At 43.3% G+C, this 15,560-nt stretch overlaps 1 protein-coding gene across 2 annotated transcripts in view; it reads left to right on the top strand.

Annotated features, from left to right (window-relative positions):
* Positions 1–15,560, top strand: part of c5 (complement component 5) — a 57,794-nt gene that overhangs the window by 30,202 nt on the left and 12,032 nt on the right. For both annotated transcript variants that reach the window (XR_006003738.1, XM_041900546.2), the window contains exons 18-28: positions 4,065–4,149; positions 4,465–4,547; positions 5,099–5,247; positions 5,595–5,831; positions 6,259–6,319; positions 6,729–6,818; positions 7,207–7,419; positions 7,737–7,815; positions 8,119–8,371; positions 8,532–8,703; positions 8,833–9,038. Coding sequence is in view for 1 of the 2 variants with exons in the window: in XM_041900546.2 (XP_041756480.2) it covers positions 4,065–4,149; positions 4,465–4,547; positions 5,099–5,247; positions 5,595–5,831; positions 6,259–6,319; positions 6,729–6,818; positions 7,207–7,419; positions 7,737–7,815; positions 8,119–8,371; positions 8,532–8,703; positions 8,833–9,038 (1,628 nt within the window). In the remaining variant the exon portion in view is untranslated. The remainder of the gene's footprint in view (positions 1–4,064; positions 4,150–4,464; positions 4,548–5,098; positions 5,248–5,594; positions 5,832–6,258; positions 6,320–6,728; positions 6,819–7,206; positions 7,420–7,736; positions 7,816–8,118; positions 8,372–8,531; positions 8,704–8,832; positions 9,039–15,560) is intronic.

Raw genomic sequence — 15,560 nt, 5'->3', positions numbered from 1 at the left:
TACGTTGAAATTGTGTTGAAAATTTCACATATAATTTTTTTTTTTTTTTATCATCCTATACTCAATATATTGGGTGGTTGAAATTATGTTGAATTTCATATTTGATTATGTGACCCACCACCTGGATTCGGTCCTATTTAGCTAAATTTGAAATGGTGTATTTTTCATTGGATAAAAGTAGAGAATCCGAGCTATAAAATGGTATATCATACACTGCAGTTGAGGAACAATGAGAGAGTACAGTGAAGGAAAAAAGTATTTGATCCCCTGCTGATTTTGTACGTTTGCCCACTGACAAAGAAATTATCAGTCTATAATTTTAATGGTAGGTTTATTTGAACAGTGAGAGACAGAATAACAACAACAAAATCCAGAAAAACGCATGTCAAAAATGTTATAAATTGATTTGCATTTTAATGAGGGAAATAAGTATTTGACCCCCTCTCAATCAGAAAGATTTCTGGCTCCCAGGTGTCTTTTATACAGGTAACGAGCTGAGATTAGGAGCCCACTCTTAAAGGGAGTGCTCCTAATCTCAGCTTGTTACCTGTATAAAAGACACCTGTCCACAGAAGCAATCAATCAATCAGATTCCAAACTCTCCTCCATGGCCAAGACCAAAGAGCTCTCCAAGGATGTCAGGGACAAGATTGTAGACCTACACAAGGCTGGAATGGGCTACAAGACCATCGCCATGCAGCTTGGTGAGAAGGTGACAACAGTTGGTGAAATTATTCGCAAATGGAAGAAACACAAAATAACTGTCAATCTCCCTCGGCCTGGGGCTCCATGCAAGATCTCACCTCTGGAGTTGCAATGATCATGAGAACTGTGAGGAATCAGCTCAGAACTACACGGGAGGATCTTGTCAATGATCTCAAGGAGGCTGGGACCATAGTCACCAAGAAAACAATTGGTAACACACTACGCCGTGAAGGAATAAAATCCTGCAGCGCCCAAAAGGTCCCCCTGCTCAAGAAAGCACATATACAGGCCCGTCTGAAGTTTGCTAATGAACATCTGAATGATTCAGAGGAGAACTGGGTGAAAGTGTTGTGGTCAGATGAGACCAAAATCGAGCTCTTTGGCATCAACTCAACTCGCCGTGTTTGGAGGAGGAGGAATGCTGCCTATGACCTCAAGAACACCATCCCCACCATCAAACATGGAGGTGGAAACATTATGCTTTGGGGGTGTTTTTCTGCTAAGGGGACAGGACAACTTCACCGCATCAAAAGGACGATGGACGGCGCCATGTACCGTCAAATCTTGGGTGAGAACCTCCTTCCCTCAGCCAGGGCATTGAAAATGGGTCGTGGATGGGTATTCCAGCATGACAATGACCCAAAACACACGGCCAAGGCAACAAAGGAGTGGCTCAAGAAGAAGCACATTAAGGTCCTGGAGTGGCCTAGCCAGTCTCCAGACCTTAATCCCATAGAAAATCTGTGGAGGGGAGCTGAAGGTTCGAGTTGCCAAACGTCAGCCTCAACCTTAATGACTTGGAGAAGATCTGCAAAGAGGAGTGGGACAAAATCCCTCCTGAGATGTGTGCAAACCTGGTGGCCAACTACAAGAAACGTCTGACCTCTGTGATTGCCAACAAGGGTTTTGCCACCAAGTACTAAGTCATGTTTTGCAGAGGGGTCAAATACTTATTTCCCTCATTAAAATGCAAATCAATTTATAACATTTTTGACATGCGTTTTTCTGGATTTTGTTGTTGTTATTCTGTCTCTCACTGTTCAAATAAACCTACCATTAAAATTATAGACTGATCATTTCTTTGTCAGTGGGCAAACGTACAAAATCAGCAGGGGATCAAATACTTTTTTCCCTCACTGTAATTCTGCTTTGAAAGTTGATAAACTTTCAACCCCACTTTTGAGAAAATGGCCCGTGAATATTTTGGTACACCTACTGGAGAGTTCATCTTTGTCTATACCCATTCAGCATCGTTCACACCCTCTTAAGCCTTAGCACCACCCATCTCTTTAAGGATTCACAGTGTGGTAAACAACCAAAGATTGCAAGACTAAAAGTGGTGAAAGTAGTAGCAAAAAGTAGTAGTAAAAATAAACGTTATCTAGTCCTTGACCTATATCCTAATCTGACTTTGGTGCAGGTCATGTTGTTCTTCACATTACCGTCTCTAGTAGACACACACTTTATCAAATAAAATCTGTTTATTTGTCACATGCACAGGATACAGAAGGTGTAAATGGTACAGTTAAATGGTTACTTGCATAGTAGAGTCTTTTGTTTAGTAATTTAGCTAGATAGCTAGCTAGCTAGCTAAACAATGAACCATAATCCCAACTCTAATGCCACGTTCAAAACAACTGGGAACTCCGATTAAAAACAAACTCCGACTGGGAAAAATCGCTTTCAACGGTCATCCAACTTGGAATTCCAACTCGGGAACTCTGACCTCTTTCTAGAGCTCCTACACAGATCATACACGTAACGTTAGCTAGCGAGGCAGCCAGCTAACGTTTGCTAGCTAGCTAACAGTACGCTTTAACTTGCAATGAAAACAACTTTCTGACAATATTAGAAACGTATAATATTTGAAAATGTAGCTAGACACTTACCCGTATACATGGATGAACGTTTCTCCCTCTGTCATGGATGCCATGGTTGCCCTTAGTTTGAAGATGTAATCCGGAGACAGGTGTTTTATACAACAGCCTTCTTTCTGTGTTCTTTTTTTGGACTCTCCACATTTGGCAATCATCTCTCTGCATCCACCGGGCATTCCACTGATTTCAAAACTCAGTCAACTTCTTCCGTGACAATGACACCGTTTCTTCCCCACCATTGTCATCAGAAGACTCTACAATGTCTGGTTCAATGAAAATGTTCTTACATAAATCAGGGATTTCCTCATTGTCTGATTCATTTTCAGTCAGAAAGAGTCAGCATGGCACGATCATCCTCCAGAAAGTAGTCCATCAGAACATTTTCCCACTGAGCTTTGTCGATAGCGCTATTAACTTCAGGGAAGCAATGTTGAGAGCAGTAGCAAAACTTTTTCAGTTCTTCATGATATATTTTTTTTAAAGCTGCGTTAGACAGGATTATCCACACATACTTAGCAGCTCATGTTATAGCCAGAAGCATGCTCCAAACTCCTCTCTCGGCATGTCCAGCCCATCCATTATCTCAGCCAATCATGGATAGCAGGAAGGTTCCTGTATTTTTCCCTGGCTAAACCAACTAGGCTCGTTATTTAACAATTGTATTCGTATTTACAGATGGCATACAAGTTTGTTATTAAGGCATATGAAAGTTAATATGTTTCAGAAGGCAATTCTGCCCAAAACTGTATTTTGATTATTTATTTTTTACGTTCAAATGCCACTCCTGTGAAGTAGTGACGTGCGACATACGCCTAGTTTCTTGAAACTGGTCACACATTTGATTTGCCCTTTCAATGTTGATAGTAAAATGTTTTTTTTTTTATCAATGTCATTGTTTCAACGTCAACCTTGAAATATAATGTGAAGCCACAGTCCAACGATTCCTGCCTGGACATTGACTCCTACTGGTATATGAGAGGTAATGCACTTCAGTGAGAACTATGTACTCTGCTTAACTTTAGAAACAAGCTGTGTTCGATTCAGCTGAGCTATCATGTCAACACATTTAGACATTGATCAGCTTCCACACTAATTTGCGTACACTACATAAATAACATTGAATAGTTGAAAGTAACTCCTCAAACTTTTCTTACACAAGCTGTATGTGAAAGTTAATTCGGAGTGATTCCATATCACAATACATTGACAAATTACGTTGAAACAACGTTGATTCAACCAGTGTGTGCCCAGTGGGTAGTCCCTGTTCTGGTCCTGTGCATTTTGTTGTGGTCCTATTCTGGTTCACAATGGTCCTGGAGGGCAGGGAGCTCCATTGTATCATCAGCAAACTTAATGATGGTGTTGGAGTTGCAGGTGAACAGGGAGTACAGGAGGGGACTAAGCAGGCATCCCTGAGGGGCCCCCGTGTTGAGGGTCAGCGTAGTTGTGTTTTAACTTACAATCCCTGCTTTTTCTATGCAGAGATGGCTATTCTCTTTGACCTGATGCCCACTCAGATACGCAGCTTCTTCCCAGAGAGCTGGCTATGGGAAGTACAACCAGTCAGGTGAGAAAAACAAAGGTTCTTGGCAGTCTGAATCAAAATTAATTTAATTAACTTAAAAATATAAACACACTGTAAATGCAATATATCTTCTTACCCGGAAGAGATGTAATATATGGAACATTAAGGTTAACAATTCATGCAAAGTAAGTTACTTGAGAGACAATACTGAAAGACAGATTTAACATGTGTATTCTCTATGTTCATTGAATGTACGGTTATCTAACCATATCTAAAAGGGGAGTGTGCTAGCCCAGTGGCCCTTGTGTCTTGGTTGACCTGAGGCCAAGTAAGTGTGTTACTGTTGTAATCAACCAGGTCAGGGCAGATGACCTTGAAAAGAAATCTCCCAGACTCTCTGACCACTTGGGAGATTAAAGCTGTTGGCGTGTTCAAGGAGGGTAAGTTGGTGAACAAACACTGACGCCTAGCACCACCCACAGGAGAAATGTGGTACATTTACCACAGTCATTCAACACACCAAGCCACTATACATAGAAATCTTGTTTATTTTTTCATCCATATAACAGCAACTATCTTTGCTGGAGTCCTTAGCCACTGTTCTACACAATCAGTTGTACCCCTTTCACACATCGTGCCAACCCGAACCGTACCATGCAGGCTCTGGTATTTTGTCTACACATTGTCCTTTCCAGCACAGTACCAGAAACTATGGTAGTTGTCATAGCCGAGGGAAGTAGGGGTGCTGTGGGTGATGCAGCCCCTGATAGATCACAATATATATATATATATATATCTATATATATATATATATATATAAATTGTGCTCTAGGCCTTCATCACTCCTGTAGCACTCATGTATGAGCTACATGCCCCCCCGCTGCCATTGTAGTTGTGTAGACAGGCCAGCAAAGCTTGGCTCAAAACAGTAATGTGAATCAACCCTTGGTCACCACAGTTTTGTTGTTAATGTTTTTCTCATTCTTCCCAGGGCGCTCAGGGATCTGCGTGGCGGACCCCATCAAGGTCCCAGTTACTCAGGCAGTGAGTGTAGATGTGCCCCTGCCCTATTCCATGGTGCGTGGAGAGCAGATCGAGCTGCGAGGCTCCGTCTATAACCAGGCAGAAGAAAATATTAAGGTGAGGCCAGTAAAAGAGGTTCTATTGAAATGCATTGGAAATTAAAAAAATTAAACCTGTCATTATTTATGTCATTAGGATTGAAAACGTTTATCATATAATGCATATTTTGAGGAATTTATGATGTGCTTGAAGTGGAATGAAATAAGTGCCAGTACTTATTTTGGGTGCCGGTACTCATCATATTTTTTGTTAAGCCAATATTCTATAAGAGGTGACGGTACTCAAGCAGTCAAAAATGGAGTTGCTGGTATTCAGTACTGGTGCATACCTGCCCATTTTAAGCACTGATTTACTTACATCTTACTGCTTCCATTCTTCTTTCTGTCTGTATCATCCATGGCTAGTATTGTGTAACTCTGACCGCTGGGCCAGGAGTGTGCCTGTTCCAAGGGAAACCAACGAAAGATGACGGCATAAAGACTACCAGCTGTGACAAGACCACTCTGTTGGAAAGCGGCTCAGTTGGTCTTGTCACCTTCACTCTCATGGCCTTAGAAGTGGGGAGTCACACTCTCACATTCACCTTGCGCACTGACAAGTCGACGCTCAACGACCAAATTGTCAAGACGATCCGTGTAGTGGTAAGCTCATAGACAACTAGTTCAACTGCTGCTACTTCAGCACTTAACTCTACTAGAACGAGCGTCATCCCCACCATTATACAGTTGCGAACCCTCTGGTATTATTGAGGATATGACAAAACAAAAGGGGTGATGATGAGGCAAAATGGAAATGACACAAAATGCATCATCATCACACTTTTAGATTTTTACTAAGTGCTCTATCTTGAAAACTGATGACATGCAAACATTTGTTGGACTGCATCGACAATAGAGGACCAATTTTTAAAAAATAACGTTTTTTTTTTTTTCAGTAAACTATCTCTTTAACATCTTTGCAACTACTTAATGAATATTGTGATTACATACACAATATTTTCAGTATATTATGTGCAGTATATGACAGTCTGATGTTTTAAGAGCTGTGTATTATCTGTCTTTTCACCAGCCTGAAGGCATCAGGACCGAGGACCTCAGTGCAGGAACACTGGACCCACAAGGTCTTTATGGTATGGGCTCAATGCTATTTCACATTAGTGCTGGGACACAACATCGGCAGTATGTGTATTGGTTGGACTCCCTGAGTTGTGCATCGTTTTGGTGTGTGGTGAAGAAAAATAACCCTACCACAATATATATAAAAACTTTTCCTGTCAACAAAGGCATATGTATAATCTCTAATAATCTCCATTATTATGAGCCGTCCTCCCCTCACCAGCCTCCTGTGGATCATCTCTCCTAAACAATAAATATGCCCTCTGTAATGCTGGGCTGTCTTTTCTGGGAAAAACAAAACAAATGGATGAACAAAGCATTCCATTGGATGCACATGCTCCACACATAGACATTAGAGTTGTTGATCATTGTTGATATCATTTCTCCTAACTGCTGATGTATGTTCTGTGTTGTGTGTATCAGGCCCCGCCAGCAGGAAGGTAGAATTCAGTAATAACATTCCTTCACAACTGGTGCCTAAGACCTCTGTGGAACGTCTCCTTATTATTAATGGTATTCTATTCTATTTGATTCTATTCTAGTGTAATGAAATGGTATGCTACAGAGGTTGCCCTGTGATATCTATTTGTTTTCTCAAACGTGGTAGAACTTCACCAGCAGAAATGATACAAATGTGTATAATTTCTGAAACTGTACAATATCAAATGATTGATCATGACTTTTAGTTCATATCAATAAGTTGTGCCGTATGATTTGTGAATTGCCCCACAGTTGCCCTTTATTTAGCCTAAATGAATTGTAGAAATCGTAATCTCGTAGCCTAATCTTACCTCATTATCATAATCTTTGTTATTGTATCTAATTGTTGTCACTCCTTCCTTTTCCTCCCTCTCCATCTTGCATTTAAATGAGCCTGTATCCTCCTCACCATGTCTTTTAGGTGAGATTTTGGGAGAGGTGCTGGCTATCTTGAACAACCCCGATGGCCTGCGCCAGCTTGTCAAACTACCCAGTGGCTCCGCTGAGGGCGAGATCATGAGAGTCCTCCCCATCTACTTTGTCTACCACTACCTGGAGACCACGGGCCGTTGGGACATCATGGGCCCTGAGAAACACAACAGTCCCCTGGAACTTAAGGGGAAGATCAGAGAGGGTGGGAGATTCAATCTGATTGTGTACTCTTATTTTTACTATTTTTTTTTTTTTTACACTTATTGTTTCTCTAAAATACAAATGTGAACACAACATTACATGACCTATTACATTACCTATCCTGTTCTACAGGAACATGTTGTTTTGAATCCCTTGTTGCTTCTATGTTGCTCCTTTGTTTGCCAAGTCCTCCTTGCAAAAAAGTTTCCTAACTTCAACATTTGGTTAAACAAAGGTTCAATAGAATTGTAATATTTTTGTTTCTTGATCTTTGAATTGGTGTTGCTCAATTGTGTTTTTTTGTTCTGCGTCGTTAAGGCATCACAAGCATCATGTCTTTTAGGAGGCCTCGTGAATTTAGTTACAGCATGTGGAAGGACAAAGAGGCTAGTACATGGTGAGTCTGCTGCTTGGTATAGGGTTGTACAGACAGATTCTGGTCCCATACTGTGTGCTGTAGCCAACTCCTCTATCATTGTCATGCCACAGGCAGCCAGTCCAATTAGTGGAAAACATTTAAGAATTGGGCTGCCTGTGTAAATGTAGGCAAAGATTATGTTTTGTCATCTTTCTGTTGTGCTTCTTGCTGCCAGTCAGCACATGTATACAGTATGGGTCAGCAGCCAGGCTAGAGGAAACTCAGGGCGCTGTGTCATGCACCTTACCTTGTTGTCTTGTTGTGTGACCGACTCTCCTGTAGGTTAACAGCTCTTGTGGTGAAGACTTTGGGACAGATGGACAAATACGTCAAAGTAGACAGTCACATGTTGTCTAACTCCATCTCCTGGCTGATCGACAAGGCTCAAAATGAGGATGGTTCCTTCCGTGAATTCACCACCTGTCCCAGAGTACAGGGTCCAGGTGTAGATGCCGTGGATCAATCAGTCTTCTTTACATCCTTCGTCATGATTGGAATCAAGACCGCCATGGCGGTGGAAAACTGTGGCTTGCTGGTGAGGCTATAGCAAGTGTGGAAGTAGGCTATCAAATATAGGCTCTAATCTATTTGTAAGTCGCTCTGGATAAGAGCATCTGCTAAATGACGTAAATGTAAATGTAAATGTAATATTTTCAGTATCATGTGGTAACCTAGACCTGTGTGATTATCCTCAGGAGTTTAGTGAGGCTCTGAAACGTGCTGCAGTCTACATCTCTGATCATGCTCCCCGGGTGAAAAGCCTGTATGCAAGAGCTGTGGCTGCTTATGCTCTCACACTGGACGACAGGAACAGCATGCAATCCGTGTTCCTGTATGATAGCCTTGAGAAGCAAGCCAGGGAAGGAGGTACGAAGTGATATGGAATCTGAGGCGAAAGTTACTGGATACAATCTAGAATTCAATGTAGAACATACTGTAGCTCCGAATTATCAGTATAATCTTGTGACGTCTGTACTCTTGTGTCTCCTTGTGAAGAAGAACCAGTGAAATATCGATACTGGCGTGAGAAAGACGCCAGTGTGAACCCGCTAAAGCCTGACAAAGCATCGGCCCAGACCGTGGAGACCACCTCCTACGTCCTACTCACAGCCTTGATCAAAGGCAAACACAGCTACGCCCAGCCCATCATCAACTGGCTGACCCAGGACCAGCGCTACGGAGGGGGCTTTCACTCAACTCAGGTTCCATAGCAATACTAACACAGACCTGGTATCAGATAGTATTTAATTTACTTTCAAATACTTTGAGCGTTGGATTGAGCCTGCCTGTACGAAGTGCAAGATGGGCAGGGTTTGAATGTTAGGGACTATTCCATTGGTTACATTGCGCTAGACCGGCTCAATCAAGCGCAGTTAAAGTATTTGAAAGAAAACTATTTGAACCCAGGTCTCACAATACATAATATGACATGTACATTATAGCCTGCTGCCAAGGGTTCCAGCCCTAAATGACAAATGAAAACATACCTGTGTTGAATCCTATGACCTAGCTACAGTGAGCTCCAAAAGTATTGGGACAGTGACAATTGTTTTGTTGTTTTGGCTCTGTACTCCAGCACTTTGGATTTGAAATGATACAATGACTATGAGGTTAAAGTGCAGACTGTCAGCTTTAAGTTGTGGGTATTTTCATCCATATCGGGTGAACCGTTTAGAAATTACAGCACTTTCTGTACATAGTCCCCCCATTTTAGGGGACCAAAAGTGTTGAGACTCATTAACTTATATGTTTATTAAAGTAGTCCAAAGTTTAGTATTTGGTCCCATATTCCTAGTACGCAATGATTACATCAAGCTTGTGAGTGTTCAAACTTGTTGGATGCATTTGCTGTTTGTTTTGTTTGTGTTTCAGATTATTATGTTCCCAATAGAAATGAATGGTAAATAATGTATTGTGTCATTTTGGAGTCACTTTTTTACATTTTACATTTGAGTCATTTAGCAGACGCTCTTATCCAGAGCGACTTGAGCAGAGTGAATGCATACATTATTTTTTTATTTTTCATAATGGCCCCCCATGGGAATCAAACCCACAACCCTGGCATTGCAAACGCCATGCTCTACCAACTGAGCTACATCCCTGCCGGCCATTCCCTCCCCTACCCTGGATGACGCTGGGCCAATTGTGCGCCACCCCATGTGTCTCCCGGGCGCGGCCGGCTACGACAGAGCCTTATTGTAAATAAGAACAGAATATGTTTCTAAACACTTCTACATGTGTGGTCCTCTGTAGCTCAATTGGTAGAGCATGGCGCGTGTAACGCCAGGGTAGTGGGTTCGATCCCCGGGACTACCCATACCTAATAATGTATGCACACATGACTGTAAGTCGCTTTGGATAAAAGCGTCTGCTAAATGGCTTATTTTTATTATTATTATTACATGAATGTGGATGCTATCTTGATTATGGATAATCCTGACTGAATCGTGAATAATGATGAGTGAAAAAGTTAGAGGCATAAATATCATATCCCGCCCAAAAATGCTAACCTCCCATGTTACTGTAATGGTGAGAGGTTAGCATGTCTTGGGGGTATGATATTTGTGCATCTGTAACTTTCTCACGTATCATTATTCACAATTCATTCAGGATTATCCATAAACATCGTAGCATCCACATTCATGTAGAAGTGTTTAGAAACATATTCTATTCTTATTTACAATAAAAGTGGCTCCAAAATGACACAATACATTATTTACCATTAATTTCTATTGGGAACATAATAATCTGAAACACAACCAAAACAAACAGCAAATGCATCCAACAAGTTTGTAGAGTCAGAAGCTTGATGTAATCATTGCGTGCTAGGAATATGGGACAAAATACTAAACTTTTTACTACATTATTAAACATATAAGTTAATTAGTCCCAATACTTTAGTCAAATCCAAAGTGCTGGAGTACAGAGCCAAAAATAATAATAATGTGTCACTGTCCCAATACTTAGAGCTCACCATATATATAATATTTATGGGATAATCAACGAGGGGCAATGCATTCTATGGAAAATAATGCATTAAGTGGAAGGTGTGTGCCACTTACCTTCCACCGAGTTGCATTATTTTCCAGAGAATGCATAGAGCCCCAAGTTGATTATCCCGCTTATCCTAAGGCTATTATTTGCTGATAGAAATGTGTTCAACATCCACTGAAGTACAGTGGGGAAAAAAAGTATTTAGTCAGCCACCAATTGTGCAAGTTCTCCCACTTAAAAAGATGAGAGAGGCCTGTAATTTTCATCATAGGTACACGTCAACTATGACAGACAAAATGAGATTTTTTTTTCCAGAAAATCACATTGTAGGATTTGTAATGAATTTATTTGCAAATTATGGTGGAAAATAAGTATTTGGTCAATAACAAAAGTTTCTCAATACTTTGTTATATACCCTTTGTTGGCAATGACACAGGTCAAACGTTTTCTGTAAGTCTTCACAAGGTTTTCACACACTGTTGCTGGTATTTTGTTTTGTGGCTGTCGCTGGGCAACATGGTCTTTCAACTCCCTCCAAAGATTTTCTATGGGGTTGAGATCTGGAGACTGGCTAGGCCACTCCAGGACCTTGAAATGCTTCTTACGAAGCCACTCCTTCCGAAGCCACTCCTTCGTTTCCCGGGCGGTGTGTTTGGGATCATTGTCATGCTGAAAGACCCAGCCACGTTTCATCTTCAATGCCCTTGCTGATGGAAGGAGGTTTTCACTCAAAATCTCACGATACATGGCCCCATTCATTCTTTCCTTTACACGGATCAGTCGTCCTGGTCCCTTTGCAGAAAAACAGCCCCAAAGCATGATGTTTCCACCCCCATGCTTCACAGTAGGTATGGTGTTCTTTGGATGCAACTCAGCATTCTTTGTCCTCCAAACATGACGAGTTGAGTTTTTACCAAAAAGTTATATTTTGGTTTCATCTGACCATATGACATTCTCCCAATCCTCTTCTGGATCATCCAAATAAACTCTAGCAAACTTCAGACAGGCCTGGACATGTACTGGCTTAAGCAGGGGGACACGTCTTGCACTGCAGGATTTGAGTCCCTGGTGGCGTAGTGTGTTACTGATGGTAGGCTTTGTTACTTTGGTCCCAGCTCTCTGCAGGTCATTCACTAGGTCCCCCCGTGTGGTCCTGGGATTTTTGCTCACCGTTCTTGTGATCATTTTGACCCCACGGGGTGAGATCTTGCGTGGAGCCCCAGATCGAGGGAGATTATCAGTGGTCTTGTATGTCTTCCATTTCCTAATAATTGCTCCCACAGTTGATTTCTTCAAACCAAGCTGCTTACCTATTGCAGATTCAGTCTTCCCAGACTGGTGCAGGTCTACAATTTTGTTTCTGGTGTCCTTTGACAACTCTTTGGTCTTGGCCATAGTGGAGTTTGGAGTGTGACTGTTTGAGGTTGTGGACATGTGTCTTTTATACTGATAACAAGTTCAAACAGGTGCCATTAATACAGGTAACGAGTGGAGGACAGAGGAGCCTCTTAAAGAAGTTACAGGTCTGTGAGAGCCAGAAATCTTGCTTGTTTGTAGGTGACCAAATACTTATTTTCCACCATAATTTGCAAATAAATTCATAAAAAATCCTACAATGTGATTTTCTGGAGAAAAAAAATCTCAATTTGTCTGTCATAGTTGACGTGTACCTATGATGAAAATTACAGGCCTCTCTCATCTTTTTAAGTGGGAGAACTTGCACAATTGGTGGCTGACTAAATACTTTTTTCCCCCACTGTATGTGTTAAAATATAGCTGTGGTGTAAGTCGGATAATCAACTCATGGCTCTATGCGATCTCTGGAAAATAATACAACTCTGTGGAAGGCTAGTGTCAATCTGCTAACTCGTCGTGGCTAGTGGTGCACGACTCCAGGATTTTTGCAGGCGACTCCGGCTCCTTTGGTTGGAGTCGACTCTTGCTCGACTCCCAAAACAAGCTGAAACGGATGTGCACACACATACAAACTGCCTCATTATTGCAGTCCTACTAGGAAGACTGCATTTGCGTTCTAGAGCAGGGTTTCCCAAACTCAGTCCTGGGGCCCCCCTGGCTGCATGTTTTGATGTTTGCCCTAGCACTACACAGCTGATTCAAATAATCAAAGCAAGATGGTATTTCTGCTGTGCGCAGCCTTGACAGATCCCATGGGAAGATGCCGTGCACTCTACGCTGATAAGCCTATTCTTTGCCATGTTATAGGCCTATTCAGACGGGTATTACTAGAGACGTTGGTTATGTAATTATTATCCAAGCATGTGCGTTATTCCAGAGGAATAGCGCACATGTTATGTAATTATTCTTTCAAATGTAATTTACTCTTATGACAGAAGCCTGGAGGTTTTATTCTAGGCATGAAGATATTTCAAAGTCATATCTAAAAAATAAAAGGCTACATTGATAACTCGTGCTTGGCTGCCAAATGTATAGGCGTCCCCATAATATTTAAAGTGAACTTGCGGGGATGCCCTGCTTTGCATTCTATTGCCTAGGACAGGGCTCTACAACCCTGTTTGTGGAGAGCTACCATCCTGTAGGTTTTCACTCCAACCCTAATCTAGCGCATCTGATTCAATAATTAGCTGGTTGATAAACTGAATCAGGTTATTTACAACTGGGGTTGGAGCGAAGACCTACATGAAGGTAGCTCTCCAGGAACAGGGTTGGAGAGCCCTGACCTAGGACATCAACAGCCAGCCAGGGTTTCATTAAATAAGTTATAGGCACAATACCTTTTATTGCATTATGCGATGTTCAACTTCAAATCACTGGCACTATAAGGAAAAGCTATACTCATTGATGGCCTAATATATACTTTCAGTGAATTTATGAGGCATTGCGAGATACAGATTACCAAGATATAGCCTATGCGCATGGTTCGACTGTCTGCCTGCCCCGATTCTCTCTTTCCCTGCCTGACTCGCCTGCTCTTTCTCTTCGCTATGAAAAACATTAGCGTGTGTCTGGTCTTCGGTCTGTTGCGTGTAGAATAGCTCAGCCTACTCATTGATAGCCCCTACTTTAGTGAACTTGCATGAGACATTGCAAGCCAAGAAATTGAGAGATACAGCATTGCGAAAGCCTATACTGTCGTGTATTGATGTGACATACTGATATATGACGTCAGTAAAGGAATGTGGGGCTTGTTACACGGACAGTGATTGTCAGGATGTCAGTGTGATGCGGTAGGACGAAGTCAGGCGCAGGACACAGAGCTAATCGAAAACTTACTTTACTCGTAGGTAACGTCAAATAACATAACCTCCACGCAGGGAGGAAACACACCCGCTCACCAGACGACAACCAAACATGAACAAACACGCACAACATACAGTGGAAGCCAAAGGGTTAAATAGGGAAGTGATCAATGATAATGGGAAACAGGTGTGAACAATCAAGACAAGACAAGTAGAACACCGAAACATAGATCGGTAGCAGCTAGTACTCCGGTGACGACGAACGCCGAAGCCTGCCCGAGCAAGGAGGAGGAGCAGCCTCGGCTGAATCCGTGACAGTACCCCCACCCCCCCCCCACCCCACCCCCCTTGACAGCCAGGAGGACGCGGCGCAGGGCGAGTCGGACGACGACGGTGGAAATCCCTCAACATGGAGGGATCGAGGATGTCCCTTCTAGGGACCCAGCACGGTTCCTCCGGACCGTACCCCTCCCACTCCACGAGATACTGCAGGCCCCCCACCCGACACCTCGAATCCAGGATGGAACGGACCGAGTACGCCGGTGCCCCCTCGATGTCCAGTGGGGGCGGAGGAACCTCCCGTACCTCAGACTCCTGGAGTGGACCAGCTACCACCGGCCTGATGAGAGACACGTGGAACGAGGGGTTAATACTGTAATTCAGAGGAAGCTGTAACCTCTAACAAACCTCCTCAGGACTTTAAATGGCCCCACAAACCGCCGACCCAGCTTCCGGCAGGGTAGGCGAAGGGGCAGGTTTCGGGTCGAGAGTCAGACCCGGTCCCCCGGTGCATACACCGGGGCCTCACTGCGGTGGCGGTCGGCGCTCGCCTTTTGTCGCCTGATGGCCCGCTGCAGGCCTACATGGGCAGCGTTCCAGGTCTCTTCCGAGCGCCGAAACCACTCATCCACCACAGGAGCCTCGATCTGGCTCTGATGCCAAGGTGCCAGGATGACATGTGAGCCCAATAGATTAATCGATTGCGAACCTCGAGCGGCACGTACATACGACCCTCTGGACACTGGGGGGGGAGTGGGCTCGGTACGTAACGCCTGCTCGATGTCCGCATCAACCTCCCACACCACCGGTGCCACCAGACACGACGCCGGAAGTATGGGAGTGGGCTCAATGGACCTCTCCTCTGTGTCATACAGTCGGGACAGGGCGTCTGCCTTATCGTTCTGGGAACCTGGTCTGTAAGTAAGCGTAAACACAAAACGAGTAAAGAACATGGCCCACCTTGCCTGGTGAGGGTTCAATCTCCTCGCCGCCCGGATGTACTCCAGATTGCGATGGTCAGTCAAAATGAGAAAAGGGTGTTTAGCCCCTTCAAGCCAATGCCTCCACACTTTCAGGGCCTGAACCACAGCTAACAGCTCCCGGTCCCCCACATCAGAGTTGCGCTCCGCCGGACTGAGCTTCTTAGAAAAGAAAGCACAGGGGCGGAGCTTTGGTGGCGTAACCGAGCGCTGAGACAGTACAGCTCCTATCCCAGCCTCGGACGCGTCCACC

This window comes from Coregonus clupeaformis, chromosome 16, assembly GCF_020615455.1.
Source record: "Coregonus clupeaformis isolate EN_2021a chromosome 16, ASM2061545v1, whole genome shotgun sequence".
NCBI lineage: Eukaryota > Metazoa > Chordata > Actinopteri > Salmoniformes > Salmonidae > Coregonus > Coregonus clupeaformis.
The sequence above is the reverse complement of the archived record's forward strand: the minus strand, read 5'-3'. Positions and strand labels throughout refer to the sequence as shown.